The sequence below is a fragment of the Fonsecaea multimorphosa genome (genome assembly GCF_000836435.1).
Source record: "Fonsecaea multimorphosa CBS 102226 unplaced genomic scaffold supercont1.32, whole genome shotgun sequence".
NCBI lineage: Eukaryota > Fungi > Ascomycota > Eurotiomycetes > Chaetothyriales > Herpotrichiellaceae > Fonsecaea > Fonsecaea multimorphosa.
In genome coordinates, this window is record NW_015971666.1 from 70950 (window position 1) to 92389 (window position 21440).

A 21440-nucleotide genomic window follows, 5' to 3' on the forward strand; every position below is an offset into this window, starting at 1 on the left:
TCGCGACAACTTGGGACTGAAGTATGAGCATTGGAGGGCGCTGTGAGCACTGGAGGTCACTATGGGTATTGGAGGTCGCTATGTGGAGGTCACTATGGGTATTGGAGGTCAACATAAGGGTTGGAGGATATAAGAGCTGGAGGTCGATATAACTATTGGTTATTCCTATATTGTCCATAGGGAATGCTTTATACCTAATGGAGCTCTATTCTGTCTTAGGGAACGACACCCTTCTTGTCTCTTTCACTCACCCTAACTCTTCGAAGGCGCCAACCATAGCTCTAATGCGCCTTACCCTACTCGCCTGATGCAAACGGCAACTACCGAAGTTAACTTGCCATATTCTTCCTCGTATGCACGTGCCTCGAACGCTGTCTGCTTGGAAAGGGTGACTGTCGATGTCTACCCAACAGCCTCAATGTTAATATTGAAGATACGCTCGTTGAGCTCCGACATGAGACCAGGTGCGGCCTTGTTGCAAGTGTTGATCCATTGCCTATTCGATATCGTACCTAGCATGTTAATGTTGTAGCACTGAACGGTGCGCGTTTGTAGGGCACAGCGGAATCGAAGCGTTGCCTCAATTCTGGCGTATCGTGACGGCGGAATATCGAATGAGACCGTCTCATAACACTGATACTGGGGATCTAAGCCGTAGGGACGACATAGAGTAGGATGTGATGAGTATTTGTGCCTGTCTTGGTGACACACTGACGGACTCCGCGGATCATATGTTGACGTTCTATCGATGACATTGACAAGTCCGCCGAGTACAGCCGGGCATCGATTTTGAGCAATTTCAGGACGCCTCAGATCAAAAGTTGTTCGGCGGCAAGTAGCATCCAAGCGCATAACTCGCGATCATGCTTGATGGTGTGGAGTACTATGCTGAGTTGCGTACGGGCCCCTGCAAGTCATCAGTTCCACCGTTCCACCGTCTCAAAATCGAAAGAACGGGGCCTCGAGGACAGGTGCATCAATTTCGTGTGCTGGTAGTGGTCATTTGTCCCACTCAGCTCGAGGTCTTTTTCAATTCAAGAGTTGTCATACATTTGCGACAACGGCCACGAATGGCCTTGTTGGCCGTACATTGCGAGGTGCTGTAGGTGCCCAGGATTCATGGTGGCCGGCTGTGTAAGAAGTTCAAAATCATTGAGGAGTGTATCCCATCTTTGCCAGTCCATTGCCATATTGTCCATGACAGAGAAATCATGCGGGGAAAATGTAGGGTCCAATGTATTGACTGGTTGTTCGAATTGCTGGACGCTGGGCATGGTCTGTGCGGTGGCATTATTCAGTTGCTGCGCCTCTACTTCCAGATTCGTGTCTTCAGCTTGGAGAGTGGAAATCAAGTGGAATGCAGCGGCTCGACTGACGTCCGCCTTCCCTTCTTGAGCCTCTCGCTCTTTACGAAGCTGAAGAATGAATTGCGGTGTATCGAGCCATTGTAACCCCTGGGGATTTTCCCCTTGGGCCTTTTCGCGGGCTCGCCAGGCCTTCAAGCACAAATTGCCGATTGCAATGTGAAGCGGCTTCTTCTGGTCGGATATGAATCTTCAAAGACAAAAGCCAGAGTTAGCCATGACTTTCACACAACAGTGCACAGTGGACGGTGGGCACTTCAAGCAGAAGACGAAGAAACGACGCCTCCAGGCTGAACGCCAAACTTGGGGAGAAGCCAAGGAGGACAAAGGGGTAGAGACGACTTACGCAGGATGGTTTCTGAAAACGTCCTCGATCTGTACCCACGCATCGTCCTTGCCGTCGCCGGTTGGCCTGGCTATGAGCTCTCCTAACGCAAATATAAAGGAATGCCACTGGAATCCGGCGTCGATATGCCAACTGAACCGCTGCAGCGACCGATGAGAATGCGCCAGGTTGTCAGCTTCCATCAGTGCCATGCTTGTTGTCCATAGAAATTGGCGCTCGCTGTCGGGGATATCCTTCTCGTTTGCGTAGCGCCGAGGGTGGTGCGCCATGAATCTTATGCTCTTGCACATTGTGCGTCCAATGATCAACGCCATCATCTCGAGGGGTATCGAAGGGTCACAATATCTCAGCACCTTTTCTTCCAAGTTGGCCTGGAATTCATCAACAAAAGCATCCTTTTCGTGCAGCGTCTTCGTCGCCACCCAGCGCTGCATAGCCCGGCCAAGCTCTTCTTCGGGGGTGCCTGCCTGCAGAAGTTTTCGCCGCCAGAAGGCGCCGACCGCATAATGGAGCAAGCAGACCACCATCTCTGTTGGGCGAGTCTGGTCGACAGGTTGTTCTTTCATGCCTGGCCAAATATCTACATCATTGACATTGGATGGCGTCTTGGTGTTCCACCAGTTGACTTCCGTCATGCCGCCAAAACCACTCAGCTCAGCTGCCCTAAAGTCGAGCAAGTTGATTTGCCACCAAAGCCGGCGGCGCATTTCGGTTTCGAATGGAGGAAGGCCAAGGACGGTGCCGTCGCGATGCACGCCCATGCCTTGGGCTATGCGACTTGCAACACCTGACAGCGTCCATAGGGTACGAGCATCCAGAATTTGACGCGTAGTGAGCTATCGTCGATTAGTTATGCACAATTGGCTGATACTCCGCTTACAAGATAGATGACAAGTGCTTGTAGGACAACCATATCCGAAGTCGCCAGAAATCGTGCCTTTGTCAAGGCTCGGCGTATGCCCAACCGGTATCTCGATTGCAGAGTTGTCCGAGACTCGCCAAAAGTTGCTTGACATTCTCCGTCGCGCATGGAGAGAACGGCAGCGCCATAAATAGCAAACATCAAGGCTTCAAGCCCCCGGGGTATATGACCGGTGTCCTGAATGGCTTCCTCAATGGAGCGCTGCAGGGTAGGTTGATGGACAATCTTCATTAGCGGATTGACATTGGTGAGGAAGATCTGCCATAGTTTGAGGACATGGTCTGGACTTGGGTGCAGACTCGATGTCTGAGTCGGGTACGGTGTCACGCCGAGGACAAAATCGGTACTGTCGTCGGCAAGAGTGCCCAGCTCATCCTCGCTCTCGGTATCTGGGATGACATCCTTGCTGTGATGGAGCTGTGGTTGTGGTTAGTCGACGGAAGAGAGCGGACATGAAGAGGCAGACCTCTTCGCTGACAGTAGTCCATAATTTACTATTTTGACTTTAGCTTGAGACAGACTGCGATCGACGGTTGGGAGACACACTTCTGGATGAAACGCGACCTGCCCTGGTCGATGATCAATCTCCCGTGAAGCGAGCCCGGCGCCCAAAGAGGCTCTGTGGGCTTGGATATGGACGTAGTGGAATTGTCGGCGTCGTCAAGGGGAGGGGACGTGGTGTCGACTTTGCTAGGGGTGGTCGACGGAGTGGTTGGATCAATGCCTTGATCACGGAGCAACTCCTCGTAGTGCTTCAGGCGAGCAAGCACGTCGTCTTCGCGGGATTTGCGTTTCCGCCGGCGAGGAGCAGGGGGGATTCGGAAGACGCTGTACAGGGCAATGGTCAGCGAAGATCCTGGCGAATGACGCGGGGAAATGATAAGAGCCACATCAAGAGTCCAGCAGTGGCCGGACACTGTTTGTTCTTGGGTGAGCATGGAATGTCATCACATGGGGGACCAGGCAGCAATGAAGGCAAGGATCAGTGTCAGTCAGACTTGCCATTCGACTTTGGATCGGACACAGCCGCTGCACGGATGCTGCTTGTCGCATTTGACCTTGCGCTCGAAGCAGCGGACACAGGAATAAGCCTTGGGAGGTCGAGCCTCTAAAGTGCTAGACTTGGACTCCATGAGGGACTCGCAGCATGGTTTCCGGTGTGGGTGTGGGTGTGGCCTGTAGGTAGTTGTTGGAATCTCGTAGCGTGTGGGTGTCAAGGCATCAATGACGGCTGCAAATTGACCTGAACTGCTGACTAAGAAATGAGTCAAGAATGGCAGGGATTATACCGGCGACTCGGAGCCGAACAACTTGAAGTCTTAGAGAAGTGATCAACTACTAGTTATTAATAGGTTATCTTCACTTATAAAGGGTACCCCCATCTACTCTTGCGCACAGCGGGACCCTTATACTTGTTACTAATTAGTAGCTGTCTCTAACTAGGTGGTCATCTCGTCGTTATTAAGCACTATGTGTCAGACTGTGCCATTCATTTCTGAAGTCGCGCTTGCTAACTAGGTACCTAGGTAGGTAAGACTTGGCTTCCAGGTTGTAGAGGAGTCCCGCCATCCACCACACGTCCTGCCCTCATCAGCTTCCCCGTCAACATCTTCCAAATCCTAGTGTTCAGATCTTGATGCTCTTGTCATGATAGGGTCTTCTTTTTCCTCAGTCGATCTGTCCCTGCTGCACGTCCCCTCGACGGTCTCCATCCACACCGCCATTGTCAACCGATTCCATGCCCATGGCAGCGCGGTACTTTCTCATCGCCTCACCGAACGGAAAATCATAATAGCCATTCCCCATATCCCAATCATCTGGATGCAGAGGCACGGGGCCTGGCCACACCGACCCTCCATCACGTGGTCCTTGCCGATAAAACCGAATGCATTCCTGATAATCAGTCCAGTTGCAAGCAAACAGCTCCATCTGGATCACAGAGGGCACCAGACCGTTCGGATCCTTGCGTCTGTTGACTCCCCCATGGGCAATGAGATTGCGTAGCACTGCACGACATGTGGCCCTTTCCCAGTTAGCCACCTCTCTTGTGTTGGCTAATTCCCATAGAAACTCCAAAGGTGTTCCTTGTCGACCAAGTTGATTGATATCCGCCCCCTTCCCCTTTAGGAGATCAATGAAACGAACGATATCATCTGCGTGAGGATTATCGGGCACTTCATTGATGATATAGTGCAATACACCCCCCAGAGGTCCGCAAGAACCGTTTATCTGGACTCCCCTCTCCATTAAGATGGCAATTACCTCTTGTGTGGCTTTATGGAAGTCATCGCGCACCATCAAATATAATGCATAATCAAGAGCGACGAACGGGTGGACCCCCTCGCTCTGCGACCATCGAGTGCTGGTATCCAGATAGAGAGCTGCCTCCTCCGTGCGAACGTTCAGCAATCTAATATCTCCTGCACGGTATTTCAACAGCAGTCTCAGCAGCTTAGGCGCGCGATTACCCACTGCGCCCATGATTTCAGCATCTTCCACGATGGGACACTGTTTCAGTAAGAAAGAGGCAGTCGAAAGGAAATTGCCCGTTGGTTTCCACGATCCTTCTTGGAACGCAGACAAGACGGCAGCCTCCTTGAGCAGCCTGATCATCTTGGCAGGATCCGGGGTCCTCTTCAAATCCATCATCTTGAGGACCCTGTGCACAATATAGTTGGAGGATTTCGATGGCTGTCTCTCCTTTAGTTCTCGCACGTAGTCTTTCACATAATAATGCAATCCATGAGCAATAGCAAACTGGACAAACTCGGTTCTGAAACCGCGTGCTTCCGAAGATCTGTGAATGCGCCAGCAGGAATCAAAGCATCTCATCTCACCACTCACGGCTCGATGGAAGTTTACGAAGGGAGGATGGCCCAGCGCCTCAATCAATACTGACGAGGATGTCACCGATGCCTCCTCATAAGAGGAGGCGTGGGAAAGTACGTTAGTGGCGGCATAGCCTAGGAACATAGTCTGGGGCGTGAACTTGTCCACTCGCGGTTTGTTGGCAGAACCTGGCTGAAAGTCTACATCACCGCTACGATGGCTTGTTGCGATGCTGCCGGGACTTTCATCAGGATTGTCAAGAAAGCTCTGCTGAGAGGAAGACACAGATTCTCCGCCGTCGCTGTTGATATCGTAATCATCGGAATGGTCATCTCTTATAGTGAGACGCAAGTCGGAAAGAACGGAAGGAGACAGCGATTGCAGATGGGCTAGATTTGGTTCTCCTTCCATGATCGTCTGCGTACAGATCTCGGTCCATGTTTTATAGCCCAGTTCGGGGCTGTAAATGTCGTCAAGGATCTCCTCCCAACCACCTCGCTCAAGGTAAGTCCTCACAGTCCGATGAATCAAGCGAGGCAGACTGCCGAGGAATGTGTTTCGCCCAATTTCTACTCGTGCCGTGTATTCTTCCACCGTTCCGCCCGTGACAACCAGGAGACGTCTCGAGGACTCGTCCTCGCCGCCTCGCGCAGCTGCGAGCGTTGCGGGACCAGGATACAATGGTGAGGACGGCGGAAGGGAAGAGATAGCGATTTGTAACATTTCGGAAGTGATTTCCTCCATTTTGTAGCAAATCAGGAGCAAAATGAGCCCTGCCAGCTTTCTCTCATCTCTGGGAGAGCGATGGAATATGCGGGAATAAATTTGTTGTAGCTCCGGTGGCATTTCCTCCAGTCTTTGCGTCAGTGCGGCGGATCCCAGCTTCTCGCCGCGGGTGAGGCCTTTTATGAGCTCAAATATAGCGAATCTTGCCCACAGGAAGACACCCTGCGACCTTCGTGCAACATCATCTGCTAAAGACTGTAAGGTAGACGGGACATCTTGCCGACCAGAATAAAATTGCTCAAGGACATGCAAACCAAACTTTTTGATGGCGCTCAAATTGAGATCTTGCATCCGAAAAGAAGGTAGCCCAGCAAAGGCGTCTGGAAACGGAGGATCAGGTCGGCTGGCAATACAGATTTTCACATTGTCTCCGCGGAGGGCTTTGATGAAGTTGCACAGTCCAACCTGTTCTCCCTCGTATTCATCGAGGCCGTCCAGTAGAATCATCAAACCATCTGAACAGCTCCGAATCCCGCGAAGAAGCGCTGTTCTCAAGATATCAAGAGGTATGTGCCCCTCAGAAGATGTAGCAGGCTGTGGTTGTGAAGGACGGGTGACAAGTTTCGCAAGTTCTGGAAAGGTCTCGGTAACAATGGGCAATTCTTCGCATAGTTGACGGAGTAGAGATCGAAGGAAACCTTCCATACTATTGCCAATGCCGCTTCCAGCTCGAAAATCGAAAAAGAAATAAATCATACTCCAGTTACTGCGGGAACAGTTGTTCAGTATATTGCGGGTGTTGCTGGCTTTGCGAATGTAGTTCATGAGTGTACTCTTGCCACTAGCCGGCTTGCCCGATATCCAGAAGATAGAGCTCTCGTTCTCGAGCCAAGTTTTGAAAGGCGAAGCCCAGATCCATGTGAATGTTTCCTCCGGCGTGTCAAGGCTACTCAGTTGTTGTTCGCGGATGGATCTATCGGCGAAATCGAGGGCCTTCATTAAGGCTGTGGCCGACATCAGTAAATCACGACTCGAATGCCTGGCATTGTAGTGACATTCCAGTTAGGACACACCTGCTCGTTCATCCTCCTGCCTCTGTTCCCTAAGTCTCTGCGCATTGGTGGTCGTTCCGATCTTTTGCAGATATTCTCTCAACATCGATCGAAAATCCACGTAACCTTGTGTTTGCGCAGATTGGAGTCGTGTCATCCCCATGTGATTTTCATTGATAAAGAAGCTAGTTTCAATGTCTCTGCGATTGAAACAAGAAGATGAATCTTCCACTACCTAGACCGATATGTCAGCCTGGACTGAAGACTTCTTTTCTCCGGCCTTACCTTTCCAATGGGAAAGAACTTCAAACCAGTCACTGTCTTCCCTTCTTGGAAGCTACATATTTGAAGCTTTTCACTGGCTGGAATTGGTTTGTTGATCAAGTCATTAAAGTCACGTTCAACGCTGCTTAGCTTCTCTCCATTCCTCTGGAGTCCTCTCAAGATCTGTTTGTTGACACCGACGCCGCAGGTTTCAAGGATCTTCCCCAAGTATTCACCGTACTTTGCAGCGTCTGACCCATGGTGGGGGGTTCCAAAGAAGAAAATGGCGACAGAGGAGCGGCTGATGTCCATGACCGCAGGCTGATCTTCGTACTTTCTCGATTCAATAATGGCATCCTCAACCAATATGCCCCCGAGACTGTGGGCGACGAATATGATTGGTCTTCCTTGACAATGACTGCGAGTAGTCCTGATGCGCTGAAGAAGGTTTTGGGCATGTTGAGAAATGTTCATTTGATTTCCCCCAGCGAGAAATCGTGTCGGGTGCGAATCGTAGCCGCAGGTAAGGACTCGTACGTTTTCGAAATCACTAGGGATCAGATCGAGGGGCCAGTAGCAGCCGCGTTCCTTCGGTGAAGGCTCCACAGAACTGTTCCCACTTGTCTCTCGTCTGTCTTCATGTTTCCGACCAAATATCTTTGATAGCCTATACTTTTTCGACTCTGGGTTGTCCTGGCTTTTCTGTGCTGATGCTGCCTTTGGGTGATACCACGTTTTGAATGGATGACCCATCAGGCCGTGAACAAAGTAGATGTCGGCAACGACATGCGCAGGATTGGGAGGGCACCACAGCTCAGTGATGCCATCGTCCAAGATATGAGGAAGTTGACGCTGGGAAGGGACACTGTCAGTTGCAGAGGGTCCGCGTGCTGCTTCTGTGTTCTCGAGGGCGTCCTGAGATGGTAGACGGTCTGGCTCAGCTCGTGGCTGTCCTCTGCTGCTGCTAGAGGCCATTGCGCAAGGCGGGGGTCCACAGACTCAAGCAAAGTAGGGCAAACGAAGCAGGAGCAATGCCACCTAGAGGGGAGGAGCAGGACAAGCAGACGGGAGAGTGTGCACCTCCTCCCTAAGGAGAAGAATGAGGCTGCGAGCCATGATTTGGGCCACCGCTGTCGTCGAAGTCAGGCTGAACAATTTGACCGCAGCCACAGCAGACGCGCAGGTGACCATCATTGGTGTGATGAGGTTGGTGGGATGTTGGAATCGTCCAGTGGTCGGTCTGGACCTGGGGATAGACATGGGTGCCAGAAACACCCAGCCAAAACGGGCCAGCCACAGCCCCTTTGGCGGCGGCTGTTTTTGCCTTGCTTTGCCTCGACTTCCAAGTTGCCTTTGCCTTGCCTTGCCATTACACATTGATATTTAGTGCGTAAGAAAGCTGTGCCATCTAGCTTACGAACAGAAAATTAAGCACGACATGCCCTCTATAGGTAAATCTGAAGAAAGGGGAGAGAAATCATTAAAGGCTCTCAGTCCGCATACGCCCGATACACGACCATCCTGTCTTGCGCCGCCATCTCAACCTCAACACCATGGCCCACGAAGAAGATGCTCCCCTCGTGCAGGCCATATTCCTGCCCGCCTACATTCATTTTCCCGCTCCCGTCCGTCACGACCATAATACTGGGTCCCGCGATCTGCTTGACCACCTCCTTCTCTCCACCCGAGAGCTCCGTGACAAGCATGTTGAACTCGCTCATCGGCGGCTTGAACTCGTCCGTCTTGCCGTTCCGACTCTTATCGCTGGCTTGTCGCTTAAGGATCGGTTCCGACGGGTCGTGTTGCTTGAAGGTCAATGCCTTCGCGAACAGGTCGACCGAATCGCGATCCGCTCTGGGACAGAATCCCGTGTTGATGACATTGTTCGACCTCGCCATGCATTCGACGATGTCGCCCGAGAGGTAAGCGTGAATACCGTCCGCAGGGATGTATAGTGCCGAGCCTGCTTCCAACACCAAGAAATTCATACACACCAGCGCCACAAGGTTCCCGTTGTCCTGCTTGCCGTACTGCTCCTGCAATCTCTTGGCCAGATCGAGCACATACGCCTGCTTCCCGTATTGTTGAACTGGCGTCGCCAACAGGCCCTTCATCGTCTTTGCCACGAGATCCTCCTCTGCCTTGAGCATGTTTGTACAAATCTGCCGCAGAGTCTCATCATCGCTCAACGTCGGACCCTCGGTGGTGCTGGGCAGGAACGGCCGCAGAATCTCCAACTTCATCAAATCCTGAATGTCCGCGAGGGGTTTGAACCCGACAAAGGCCTCGAATTTGGACAGAGCGACAGCAATTTCGGGCTTGTGATTGGGATCCGTGAACTGGTCCGGGTTCTCCCTGTGCAGTTTCTCCGACAGTTTCTTGTCCGGGTGAATCTGCAGCGGCAGCGCCTTTGCGATGGACAGGATCTTGGGGAGGAAAGGCAGGTCGGCTCCGAACTTGTCGTACACTTGTTTCCCGATCAGTTCGTCCTTGTGCTGTGTCAGGATGTCCTTCAAATCCTCGCCCGTCTTGAGCGAGTAGGATGGCAGTTCCGGGTACGTGCCCATCCACATCTCGGCATACTCCTTGGAGTCATCGAGCTGGAAATCAGGGTTCGTCTTGGAGCAGAGCCGCGCGGCCAGCGACTCGCGACCCGTCTTGCCCCAGGGGTAGTTGTTGCAATTGCATTTCAGCTCGATCACCGACTCGGCCATGTCTGTAGAAAGCGGGAACAACCTGGATCGTGATGGATCTACAGTGTAAGAAACACAAACAATGAGAGTGTCTCTTAGCTGCTAAGCGAAGCGAAACAGTATATTCTCTAAAGAAGGGAAGAAATTCTTCTTTCAACTTTCGCTCCCTTTTCTCTCTTTGATACCTTTCTCACCTGCAAGCATTTCTTCTTCTATTCGGTTCGCCCATATTGAATTCCAGTGTCATGATGTAAATTTGGCCGATGATGTCAGTTTCTGATGCCCACGCAAACGGATGGCAAAAGCGATTGCAAGAAGACGGAATTGAAGTCCGCTGGGACAGCAGAGTACGAGTTCGATGGAGATGGAGAACCACCTGTAGTATATGAAATTTCGGGCTCGGGCTCGAGCTCGAGCTCGAGTCCTGAATCCCATTTCTTCTGCAACGACTACCGAGTACATCAGTCGTCCTGGGCTCGGAGTTGGACTATTCAAATGCACCCAAGGAAGTCTTTTAAAAACTGGTGTGTCTGACAAGGTTGGAAAAGCGTCAAGAAGAGAAAAAAGATATACAGGAGCGACAAAGATGTCGCGTCAGACAAAATTAAATTCCATCTTCGCCAGATCGGAAAATATCAAGCGAGCAAGCTCAAGAGTGTGCCGATATCACACTTTATCAAAATCCTTTTCCCTTCAATTACCTGGTATCTTTTCCTTTTTCCAAGTCATATCCATCGTTGCAACCCGTCAGCAACATACCAGTGACCATGATAGCAGCAAAACACCTATACGACCAAAACACCCCGAAATGTACAAGGACAACAAAAGAGTTTGAAAACACCAACGCACAACATACATTGCTCATTTCGTCTCTCAAAATTCGCAGTAGTTGCTCATGTCCAGGCCACCAGAGGGATCCGTGGTCCCCATGTTTTCAACGCCGATTCCTGTTCCAAAGTCAAACTCATCCATAAAGTCTTCCAGATTCAAGTTCAGATTGGCGCCCGAAAAATCCTGGAATGACTCATCCAAAGCCTGAAAGTTGACTGACGACTCCGGCACAGGACTCGGTTCCTTTGGGAACTCCGGTGCTTTTCGTTTACCTTTGTTCTTCCTAGCCTTTGGTGTTGAATCGGACTTTGTCTGTGTCCCAGGACAAGCCCAAGAGGACGCTGATGCGGAGGACGAAGCGTGGCCAAGACTTCCATAACCGGAGTCGACAGATGACGCTGTGGAATGCTTAGGTTTTAGCTCAGAAGCCCTTGTCGACGCTTCCGCAGAGGGTTCATTTAAGCTGGAAAGCTTGACCGGGTTGAATTTGGAAGGCGGCAGAGGTTCTGCTATACCCGGCATTTTGTTTAGCTTCTCAAATTCTGATGTAAAGTCAAACTCGAATAGGTCGAGGGGCGGCAGCATTGTGTCCGTCGTTATGTCAAGAACGTGGTCGTCGTCAGGGCCCCAGCTGATACAATCGTTGCCGTACTGGTCATCCTCGAGATAAAAGTCCAGAGGATCAGGAAAGGTCACCTCACTGGGTGACTCTTCCAAAATCTGAGCCGTCTCGACAGGTTGTGACGGAGTCTGTGGTGCCGGCCTTGCTGGGACGGGGCGAGGGCGACTGAAACTTTGGGGACGTGATCGCAAAGGAAAGTGCGAGCCATCCCCAGTCTTGCTTGTGGAACCAGAGCCATGAACTGGTGAAGGGGGGAGGGAAGATGTCGGTGTTAGAGGAGAGATTGAGCTGCGGCGAGCTGAACCCATTGGCTGGGCTGAGCCGGGCGATACTTCAAAAGACGGATTCCCTAAAGGAGGACTGTTGACATGGCCCAATCTCTGGAGGACGTCGGCCATAGATGCTCTCAATTGCTCACGGATAAGCTGACGCGCTTCCGCTGATTGAAGCCACCCTTGCCCAGGAACGTTCGTGAGCTGATTCAAGCGTGATTCGAACACTTCCCCTAGCACATCCATTGTGCCCTGGGTTTCATCTGCCCCTGGGCTGAGTGCCGAAGGCCCACCCGTATTATCGGCGTATGGGCTTGTTGGCGGCGTCATCCCTGGAAACAGGATACCGAAGATTGTGTACCAGACCTGTTCAGGAGTGCTTGCAGGCCGTTTACGCCGAATCTCGTTGTATTGTGCCTCGTTAAACTTCTCTGGGAATGGACATTCGACAAAAGCACAGGGTGCAGCTCCTCGGACATGTTGGTCCAATTCGTCTTTGTTTTTGAAATTGGTATAGCACCGCACACAATGGATCCGTCGCCAATGGACACGGTACAGATGCTGCTTCAGTCGCGAAATATCGGGCCAGTACCCACTCGAACAGCCTCGGTAATGTTTCTCCTGCGTGTTCTGTTCCGAATATCTCGATTTGTCAAACCTACAGAAAGGACAAGCGAATAGCTTCCCTGGCGTGGCCACCGAGTCGGGGTCTTGCTTGATCTTCTTCGGTGTGCCCCCTGTAGCGTCCTCGTCGTCTTCATCGGGATCTTGCCCGCCATTGGGCGTACGCTTCGGTGAATACTTACGATTCGAGCCGGTAGAATTGGAAGGTGAGACCGTCGCGGAGCCTGTCCCCGCTTTGCGTTTAGTGGCGTGAGCCCTGATTTTGTCATTCTGGTGGTGGTTATCAGAACAAGATCCGGCTCTAAAAAGGCCCAAGGAGACAAGACGAACAGAACCACTTACCTGGGACAGATCTTGGAACTGCGCACCGACTCCGGTGGATAGTACCGACATTTGTCTTGCAACCGCTGATTGCACTTGTAGTGCGAACATCTGCTGTTTCACATGAAGAGCGGCCTCCTGCTCCCTGATTGATGCCTGCTGCTCTCGCATAGCAGCCTCCCGTTCCCGCAAGGTGACCTCCTTTTCGCGGAAAACCATATCGCGTTCACGTTGGCGGAAATCAAGTTCCTTTGCGTCAAGAGCTCTCTGGGATTGACGTATGCTCCGCTGTTGAGCTTCATGGGATTTCTTCTGTTCTAGAATATCGTGGTAGGCCCATGGACTATCTGCAGACAGTGTTGCTTGAGCAGGAGACTCGGTCAATCCTTTATGGTGGGCAGGGTAATCTGACAGGTTCACACCCCACATGGCTGTGGCATATTGCTGTGCCTCTGACCGAGTTTGTTCTCCGCTCATGCTGGCAACGTCGACTTTCTGAGAAGCAGCTGGGCGAGATACACTCCGTACCCTTTCGGTAAGATTATGACGACAGCTCCAGCCTGCCTGGTCGCATGAGGAACACAGTATGCGGTCGCCGTGGTCACAAATTGAGCAGTGGTAGTAGACCTGTTGCAGACGAATCGGGCTCTTACATGAGTCGCACCTCATCGATCTTGGTGATGGAGGAGCGTCGTTCGCTCTTGCATCGTCATCCTCGAGAGGTGACAAATCATTGTTTTCTTTCAGTGCACGAGGATCTTCCAACAGCGCAACAGGCTCGTTCTTTTCACTCCTCGTCGAGTCTTGGAACGGCGTATACTCCGGCAGTTCGGCAGGGAGCTCAGCGATTTGTTCTGAAGGTGGGGGTGGAGGAGAAGGATTGAGATAGTCTCGGAGCTGTTGCTTGCTGTCGAAATCGTCCAGTGTCGGCGGATCCGACCTGTCTCTCCTGACATGACGACTGAGTTTGTTCAATGGAGTCTTCAGGCTCAAGCTCTTGACCACTTGCGAAGCTATGCTCCTCGTGCTTTTCGAGCGGAGTGAGATCGAATCTCCCGCCGCCCACTTCCGTGACCTGGCAACTTCAGCAGCCAGCGTCTGACGGCGTAGTTCATCCTCCTCTTTTTGTGCCTTGCGCTGCTCCTTCTCCTCCTTTTTCATAAGCTTCTTTAGATGCTTTTGCTGCTTGCGTTGCTGACTGAGGGTTTCTACCCTCAGCGTGGGCCGAGGTGGGCATGGGTCTTGTAGCTCGTAGTCGACGTCGGGTGTCCATAATGACGCTGATGGCGGGGCACACGGTGGGCTGATTGCAGAGATGGGTGACCCTCTGTATAAACTTAACGAGGCAGCTTCCGTCTCTCGTTGTATGGTTGACAGAGAGTTGAGACTGTTTGACCGATTCAACGGGCAGGGTAGAGGGTCCGAGGCGGGGACATCGTGGAAGTGGCCCGGTCGATAAGGATAAGGAAGCGTCCTGGTTTTGCGTAACACAGCTCGATGCAAAGATCCCAGTGCTTCAGGAGGAGTCCAGGACTGTTTGGAACGCAGAGCTCTCTGTGTCTGGTCGGCAATCAGGAGTTCTTTAATATCATTGGGAGACTCGTCGTCGTGGATGCTGATCCGGGCCCGAATATCAGGCTGATCCCGAGTGCGGAGAGCCAAATCAGCCATGTCTCTGGGGGACCTCTGGTTCTGGTACAAAATAGACGGTTCGTGGCGAGATTGGCTCTCAGAGGTGGCAAGACGATGGCAAACTCATGCGAGAGAAGGAGTCGATAATGACCGAAGCAGCAGAAGCTGCTGTAGCCTGTCGAGGAGACAAGAGAGTATTATGACCAGCTCGTGAGAAAGACTCACTTTTGTTCAATGACAGGAGCCCGCAGCACCGCCGCAGCCCGAGTCCCTGACTCCCCTCCCAGATGCCAGCCAGTGCCAGTTGCAGGGGGTGACAGGGCTGCTGTTTGTTAGGCGGTTCGTTAGGCGGCATGCCCAATAATCCACCCCCCGTATCACAGAGTAGCCTGTGAAGCCAGCAGCCTGTGCCATTGGCCCTTTGCTTGCCGGGTTCTCAAAAATTCCCGTCCCGGATGGGGCGCCTGAGGCTCACAAGCCACGATCAAGCCACCGAAACACCTCATGTCAGTCACCCTCAGTCATATTGCGGTGTTGAGTCTGCCTTGCCGTGAGTCTCGGGAGTCTCCTAACCCGGTCAATCCTAGCGGGCCAAGGGGGACACGAGGAGACTCTGTATGACATGTGAAGGCGTCCGCAAGACACGGCAAGAGCAGTACGAACACAGCTGTCAGACACACCTATTCTGTCTTTTGCCACGGCCCCTGGGTGCCGATGGTGGAAGGTTTAGGTGCTGGGCGCTGCCTATGACGTGCTTTTCTTCGAGTTTCTCTGAGTTTATTCAGCATATCTCTCATACTAACCAAGGGGGAGCTTCGAGCACTCGGTATTCACTCGACTTTCGTATCTTGAGCAGCCAGTGGCTCCCTTCATTTAGCATACTGCTCACACCATTGGGGAGAAACGAGCACAATCTCAACATTTTCGTACCTTGAGCAGCCAGTGACCTCCCTTGGTCAGCCTCACTCACCCATGATGGAAGCCGCCGCCAAAAGATTCTTCACCTCACCGTACTTTGCCGTCGTCGGCGCCAGTCAAGACAAGAGCAAGTTCGGATACAGGATACTGGCGTGGTACCATGTGCACTCGTTGCCAGCGACGCCCATCAATCCCAGTCGGCCATCGATCTCCTTTCCTTCCAAAACATACAACACTGTGCCGACGGTCTCGGCTCTTTCTCACCCATCTCAGACTGCGCTGTCGTTTCTCACCCCGCCTGCAGTGACGAGGAAAGTCCTGGAAGAGGCAAAGACGGCTGGAATAAAGGCCGTCTGGTTGCAGCCGGGAAGCTTCGAGGACCAGGACCTGGCATACGCCAAGGAGAATTTCGAGTCGGCCGTGGGAGGGTTCGAGGATGGCACGGTGGGCAGCGAGGGCTGGTGTGTGTTGGTCGATGGCGAGAACATGCTGAGAGCAGCCGGCAGGAAGACTGAGAGGCAGAGGTTGTAGGCCACTGCATGGCTGCCTCATGTAACCACCCACGGCCAGGGTTACAGAAAGTGAGCAAACTGGTTCTTTTTTTCCCTGGCTTTGAATACGATTCCCACACCGAGCAAAAACTTTTTCCTCGAGAAGACATCCGCACCGTTATTTTGCGGTTGTGTTCTCGAGGGAAGTGAAACGTCCTATCCGCGTTTTTCACGACGGTGCGTTTTTTTTTCGGGAGATTCTACACGCAACAATCATCCAAAGCACCCAGTTAAGTCCCGTTTGGGGACCGGTTGTGCTTTATCCGAATTGTTGACTGAAATTCCACGACTACAATATATGAAGGCACGATTGTGGAGAGCCAGGGAGAGGTGCGGCAGAAGTTGGGTGCGTGGTTTGGAACCTGATACATTATGACTGAAAGAGGCGCAAAGTCGTTTGTTGTTCTTACAGCCTCCGGTACTCATCTCAAAACTACATGACCCGTTTCACACACTCTTCCGCCGATGTCCAAACTCAAAGTTTGCCAGAGCGTCTCCTTCCTCGATTGTCGCCACTCCTCCTTCGACACGGGCATTCCGCAGTTCTTCTTCGGTGATGGTCTTGATCGGTCCTTGGAACCAGTGCATGGCGCCCCATACGGGGAAGAACCATCCCACCAAGCTGATGATGGTGATGATACCGATGCAGATGGGTGCATAGTTAAGTGTGTTCGCATCCACCGGGTATAGTTGCGGTAGAAGAAGGACCGCAAAGAGAAACAAGATGTACGCCGAGGCTACAAGGGCCAATGGTGCGGAGAATTTCCCCAGATTCCACTTTGCCGGTACAAACGACTTGCGCCCAACTGTCTGTCTCGCAACGATCGGGATCAGATACGAAAAGTTGGTGGCGATCGTCGCCGTGGCTGTGATGGCTGAGAATGCGACCGCAGAGCCAATGACGGCCGTTGTGATGGCACATGACAAGACAAACACGAGCAGCGCAGCGTTGACGGCCATCTTGCGCTTGGAGAGCTTCCTGAAGAAGAAGCTGAAGGGGAGCACTCCGTCACGGGAGATGGCATAAGTGACTCGCTGGGCCGACATGAAGCAACTGGCTGTGGCACACGTGCTGTCGACCCAGAGCAGTGAAAGAATGGCCACCGCGCCGTTCTCACCGATGAGTTGCACAAGGTACTCGGCCCAGTTGTTTGCATATGTTGCTGAGATGATGCCGTCGAAATCTTGCATGCAGAACAGAATGATGATGAGGGTCGGAATTGACAACAGCCAGGCTGAGAAAGTGGAAACTGCAGATACCTGTTAGTAGCTGTCGCCAATGGCTCCCGCCGGGTGGCACTAGAGAAGAGACTTACTGTAGATGCCTTTGGCGACAACGGTTGAGGCTTGTTTGGTCTCTTCAGCCAAATGCGCCGAGGCATCGTATCCATAAAAGACCCAAGCTCCAAATAGAACAGAAATGACCCTTTTTTTCATACGACATCAGCATGAATTGGGCGTATAGGAGCGACTTGCAGAACTCACCAACAGTACCCGTCAGAAGCCTCCTTTTTGTCGCCCAAGTTGATGCCATTGTAGAACAAATCAAACGCTCCGTGGCTGCTGTTGAAATGCTTCTCGGAGGCCTTGACGGGGAACCAGATCCAGTACATGAAGAAGAGCGAGAAGAAGATGACGACGGCGAAGCGGAAGTACAGCCGGAGCAGCCGCGGGTTGTAGATGTTGGGGATCATGGCGAAGATCATGCCGATGCTCGTGAGCAGCCACAGGAACCAGCCCTTGTGCAGGACCGTGGAGTTGGGGTACTTGATCATCAGGGCCGAGACCAGGAAGTTGGTCGAGCCCTGTTGGACGCCGGGCACGACGGTGATCCAGCCCGCCCAGTTCCACCAGGCGGTCATCCAGCTCAGGAAGGGGCCGTATTTCTCTCCGCCCAGACGGTAGCTCCAGAAGTAGATGCCGCCCGTGGTGGGCAGGGAGGCGGCCAGCTCTGCCATGACCAGGCTCACGATACAGGACAGGCCGCCCACCATGGTCCAGTTGGCGAACGCGGCCTGAGGTCCCCCCGTGTACATGACCCAGCCGAACAAGACGGGAATGCCGGAGATGAAGTTCATCGAGGTGAATGTCGCGGCCCAGCTCTCGAAGAAGCCCAGCGACCGGATGAACTCCTGTTTGTAGCCCAGGGTGGCCAGGTGGTATTCGTCGTGGGTGAGGACGACACCGACACCGACGCCGACGTCGTCGTGAGTGCCATCTTTGATGGAAGGCGGGTCTGACGGAGTCGATGTGTTCTTGACGTCCATCTGTGTCGAAGCTTTCTCAGCGGTAGAAGCCATGGTGAAGAGGGATTAACGCCAGGTTTGGAGGAAGAGAGATCCCAAGGCTCGCATCCTGGAAACTGCCGTTGATCCTTCATTTATCTAGTTGAGTTATGCAATGCCTTTCGCGTCCCCTCAGAATGCAAAACTCATTTCGGACTTCTGCACTATGGGGCATAGCTTCGTGCCTCGTTCGAAGGCGAGACAGCCATGGTTCCCTATCAGAGGCTTGGGATTGCAGAAGTCCGTTATCAACGGAAGCCAATGCTGGCGGCGAGCTTACGGGGGAAGCCACCATACCCATTGAGGTTCGAAGATGCGGAGAAGTAGCCACGACGAGTCGCTCGGAGGAGAAAAGTCCCAGCGCTGGTGGCAGAGACTAAGAGAGTCTTATCATGCTTGATCAGCTCTCAAAGAGATCTAGGCCTGGACAAGAGAGAGAATCCCCATTCACCGTTGGTTCTCACGCTGTCGCTGTTAGGCAATCCGTTTTCCTACGAGATGCTGTTGGTGGATAGCGCAGGTCAGCACTCCAGCCTTTGATAACAATGAGCCAGGGGGGCCTCGTGGTTTTTGTGCGACTAGGTCGAGCCAGTCCTTGGTCACTTCTGCATAAGCTCTATGCGGACACGTTTGAGGGAACCAGAGTACCGGGTTTGCCACGTGGAAAGTACCGAGTTCACGACGGAGAGGACGGGAATGGAGAAAGAGCCTTGAGAGACAGTCTCTACCAAAACCCTGGTCCGAAAGCTGATGCAGGATGACAACACGGCGGGGTCTGGAGAGCCCAGAATATGTACTATTCTTTGCTTCCTCGTTGCTCGCCTTGGATTGAGAACCAGTCGCGGTGAGGATCAGAATTACCATGGGCGAGTTGGAAAAGGGCGAGAAACGGAAGAGCAACGGGCAACCTGGTTGAAGAAAAACGGAATTTGGATTTGTCTTTTTGGCGGAATGGTGTTTCCGAAAGCTCTTTGGCAGCTTCAGGCCAATGAGAGCTGCTATTAGAGAGCTGCTAAATGATTTTGGACACTATCAAGTACATAATGGGCGTGGTCGTGGAAAAGATCACTCTCTAGAAGGCGGCTATATCACAGCCAGCATCTCTACCTTCCAGTCTTCTTCCTCTCCAGATATCTCAATGGGAAGTAGCACACGATTGTGATGGCGCCAGACATGTAAATGCCGACATCACCACCGTACGGTCCGAATTTGGCAGCAATAGGGCCGACATACTGCAAAGATTGTTAGCAATGGACTCGAGGAAAGATGGGGCACCAAGACATCGTCACTTACCCAAACCTGCGCCATACCGGGCAAACCACCCGCAAGGTACCCTGCCAGTAGCGAGAAGACAGCCGCAGCACCCCATGGCAGCTTATCGGGCATATCCCAGACTTCCAGGTTGTATCCCTCGCCGGATCGCTTGCGGAACCATTGGTCCTCGATCAGCAGAATGAGGGTGAAGGAAATGGTCCAGTAGCCCAGCAAAGACACGAAATCAGAGACAATGTTCGACAAGTGGTCCTTTCCAGCAATGGCGAGCAGTGCCACGACCAGAGCGACCAAGAACGACCAGATAAATCTGGGCACAGCGTGGAAGTAATGTCCGAGGAGTTGAATGGAGAGACCAGAGGAGTAGTTGATGGCGATGTTGTTGCCCAAAACGCTGAAGGTGAGGATAACCAAGCAGAACTTGGCCCAGCCCACTGGATGGTAGATCTCGCGCAGCAAGCCACCCAAGCCGTGGTTTTCGTAGGCATCTGAATAAGGGGGATATGCGTTCAGGATGGCCGCGTTGCCAATGCAGGAACCAATGACAGTCACAAAGACAGTCGGGATGGTGATACCGGCCAAAGTGAGGAAGAAGATCTTCCATGACTTTGTGTTCGCAGGGTAATGGCAATAGTAGTCGGCAGCAATGGAACACCAGCCGGACGAGCTTGAAAAGCAGATAGCCATGAAGCTGAGCCACGAGCCAGCAATTTCCAGGTTTGAAGCAGGAAATCCAGGCGCATTGGCTCCGACATGGGGCGCAGCCTGACCGATCAAGACACAGAGGAGAATGAAGGATACAATCCAGCTGTACTTCTCAAACGTGTGGATGATCGCAAAGCCAAAGATCGACACCACGTAGGAGATCACGGCGACGATCACGCAACCCACGGCAATTGTCATCGAGTAGTCCGAAACGGCGCTGAGCATTTGACCAGTGATGACGACGTTGACGACAGCGAAACCACCACCGACAACCACGTTAAGCACACTGCAGAGCTTGGCGCCCCAGAAACCGAATGAATATCGAGATGTGGCGATTTGACGAAGTCCAGTTTTAGGTCCCAGAGTGCCGGTATATGCGGTACAAAGAGCTCCAAGGATGGTGCCAACCACAACCGCAGCGACAGATTGACCCAGAGTCAAGCCGAATTCGGGTCCCAGCACACCCAGAGGGAGGGTGCCAACGTGGCAGGTCATCGAAAACCACATGAAAAAGGTGTTGATGAGGGCGGGTGGGCGTTTTTCTTCTTCGGGGATACGGTCGATACCCTGGGTTTCGACGCCCATCTTTTCGTCGAGCCATGTCTCGCCTCGGCTCAGCCAGCGAAGAGGCGCAATGCTGGTTTGAATATGTCTTGCTTTTGCTATTTCGTAGACGGGGGTAACACTGCCGTGGCGGACTTCGGGCGCGGATGTCTCATTGACGCCGGGCATCTTTTCGATATCGACATCTTTGGACGGCGCCCCAGAAGAGGAGCTGGTAGGCTCAATGGAGGCCATTTTGTGACGACCGAGGATTCTTTGGTGCCTCACAGGAAACAAAGTCGTCGTGCAGGCGAAAGGGGGAGGAACGAGAAGCACTCAATCTCAGTCACACAAGGTCGAAAGCATGACAGATGGGCGACCAAGGGACATTAAATATAGCAATGATGCTACTGTACCTAGATAACAAATGGGCGCGACGGTAGGCACCGTCCAGCGCAGCAAGTCTTGCCTCGCGAGCTTGATCGTATCTTGCCCTCGTTAAACTATCGTCCGACGACCATCGAACGGGCGAGTCCCGTTCCGGGGGACGTAAATGCGACTCTGCATCTCCACAGAAGGATGATCTCGAAGATGTTAGCGAGTGAGAAACGCGGAGAGAGCCGATGATTGCACCGGATTGCACAAGCCCAGAGATCAAGTGGGAAATG

The 21440-nt window shown here is 52.6% G+C and overlaps 7 protein-coding genes across 7 annotated transcripts; 1 reads left to right on the forward strand and 6 right to left on the reverse strand.

Annotated features, from left to right (window-relative positions):
* Positions 1 to 1034: 1034 nt before the first annotated feature.
* Z520_10693 (uncharacterized protein) lies at positions 1035 to 3570 on the reverse strand (the record flags this gene model as incomplete). Its single annotated transcript, XM_016781185.1, has 5 exons — positions 1035 to 1554; positions 1711 to 2546; positions 2591 to 3049; positions 3099 to 3126; positions 3179 to 3570. 5 exons carry the CDS (start codon positions 3568 to 3570, stop codon positions 1035 to 1037), a joined length of 2235 nt encoding a protein of 744 aa, XP_016627638.1.
* Positions 3571 to 4300: 730 nt separating this feature from the next.
* On the reverse strand, positions 4301 to 8478 carry Z520_10694 (uncharacterized protein; the record flags this gene model as incomplete). Its single annotated transcript, XM_016781186.1, has 3 exons — positions 4301 to 7191; positions 7261 to 7474; positions 7525 to 8478. 3 exons carry the CDS (start codon positions 8476 to 8478, stop codon positions 4301 to 4303), a joined length of 4059 nt encoding a protein of 1352 aa, XP_016627639.1.
* Positions 8479 to 8993: 515 nt separating this feature from the next.
* On the reverse strand, positions 8994 to 10217 carry Z520_10695 (uncharacterized protein; the record flags this gene model as incomplete). The annotated part of the gene is made up of 1 exon (XM_016781187.1): positions 8994 to 10217. One exon carries the CDS (start codon positions 10215 to 10217, stop codon positions 8994 to 8996), a length of 1224 nt encoding a protein of 407 aa, XP_016627640.1.
* An 852-nt stretch (positions 10218 to 11069) lies between these two features.
* On the reverse strand, positions 11070 to 14537 carry Z520_10696 (uncharacterized protein; the record flags this gene model as incomplete). Its single annotated transcript, XM_016781188.1, has 2 exons — positions 11070 to 12815; positions 12888 to 14537. 2 exons carry the CDS (start codon positions 14535 to 14537, stop codon positions 11070 to 11072), a joined length of 3396 nt encoding a protein of 1131 aa, XP_016627641.1.
* A 936-nt stretch (positions 14538 to 15473) lies between these two features.
* On the forward strand, positions 15474 to 15947 carry Z520_10697 (uncharacterized protein; the record flags this gene model as incomplete). Its single annotated transcript, XM_016781189.1, has 1 exon — positions 15474 to 15947. One exon carries the CDS (start codon positions 15474 to 15476, stop codon positions 15945 to 15947), a length of 474 nt encoding a protein of 157 aa, XP_016627642.1.
* Positions 15948 to 16414: 467 nt separating this feature from the next.
* Z520_10698 (uncharacterized protein) lies at positions 16415 to 18267 on the reverse strand (the record flags this gene model as incomplete). Its single annotated transcript, XM_016781190.1, has 3 exons — positions 16415 to 17217; positions 17284 to 17393; positions 17453 to 18267. The coding sequence occupies 3 exons, from the start codon at positions 18265 to 18267 to the stop codon at positions 16415 to 16417; spliced, it is 1728 nt and encodes a 575-aa protein (XP_016627643.1).
* A 1088-nt stretch (positions 18268 to 19355) lies between these two features.
* Z520_10699 (uncharacterized protein) lies at positions 19356 to 21027 on the reverse strand (the record flags this gene model as incomplete). Its single annotated transcript, XM_016781191.1, has 2 exons — positions 19356 to 19484; positions 19546 to 21027. 2 exons carry the CDS (start codon positions 21025 to 21027, stop codon positions 19356 to 19358), a joined length of 1611 nt encoding a protein of 536 aa, XP_016627644.1.
* Positions 21028 to 21440: the final 413 nt, after the last annotated feature.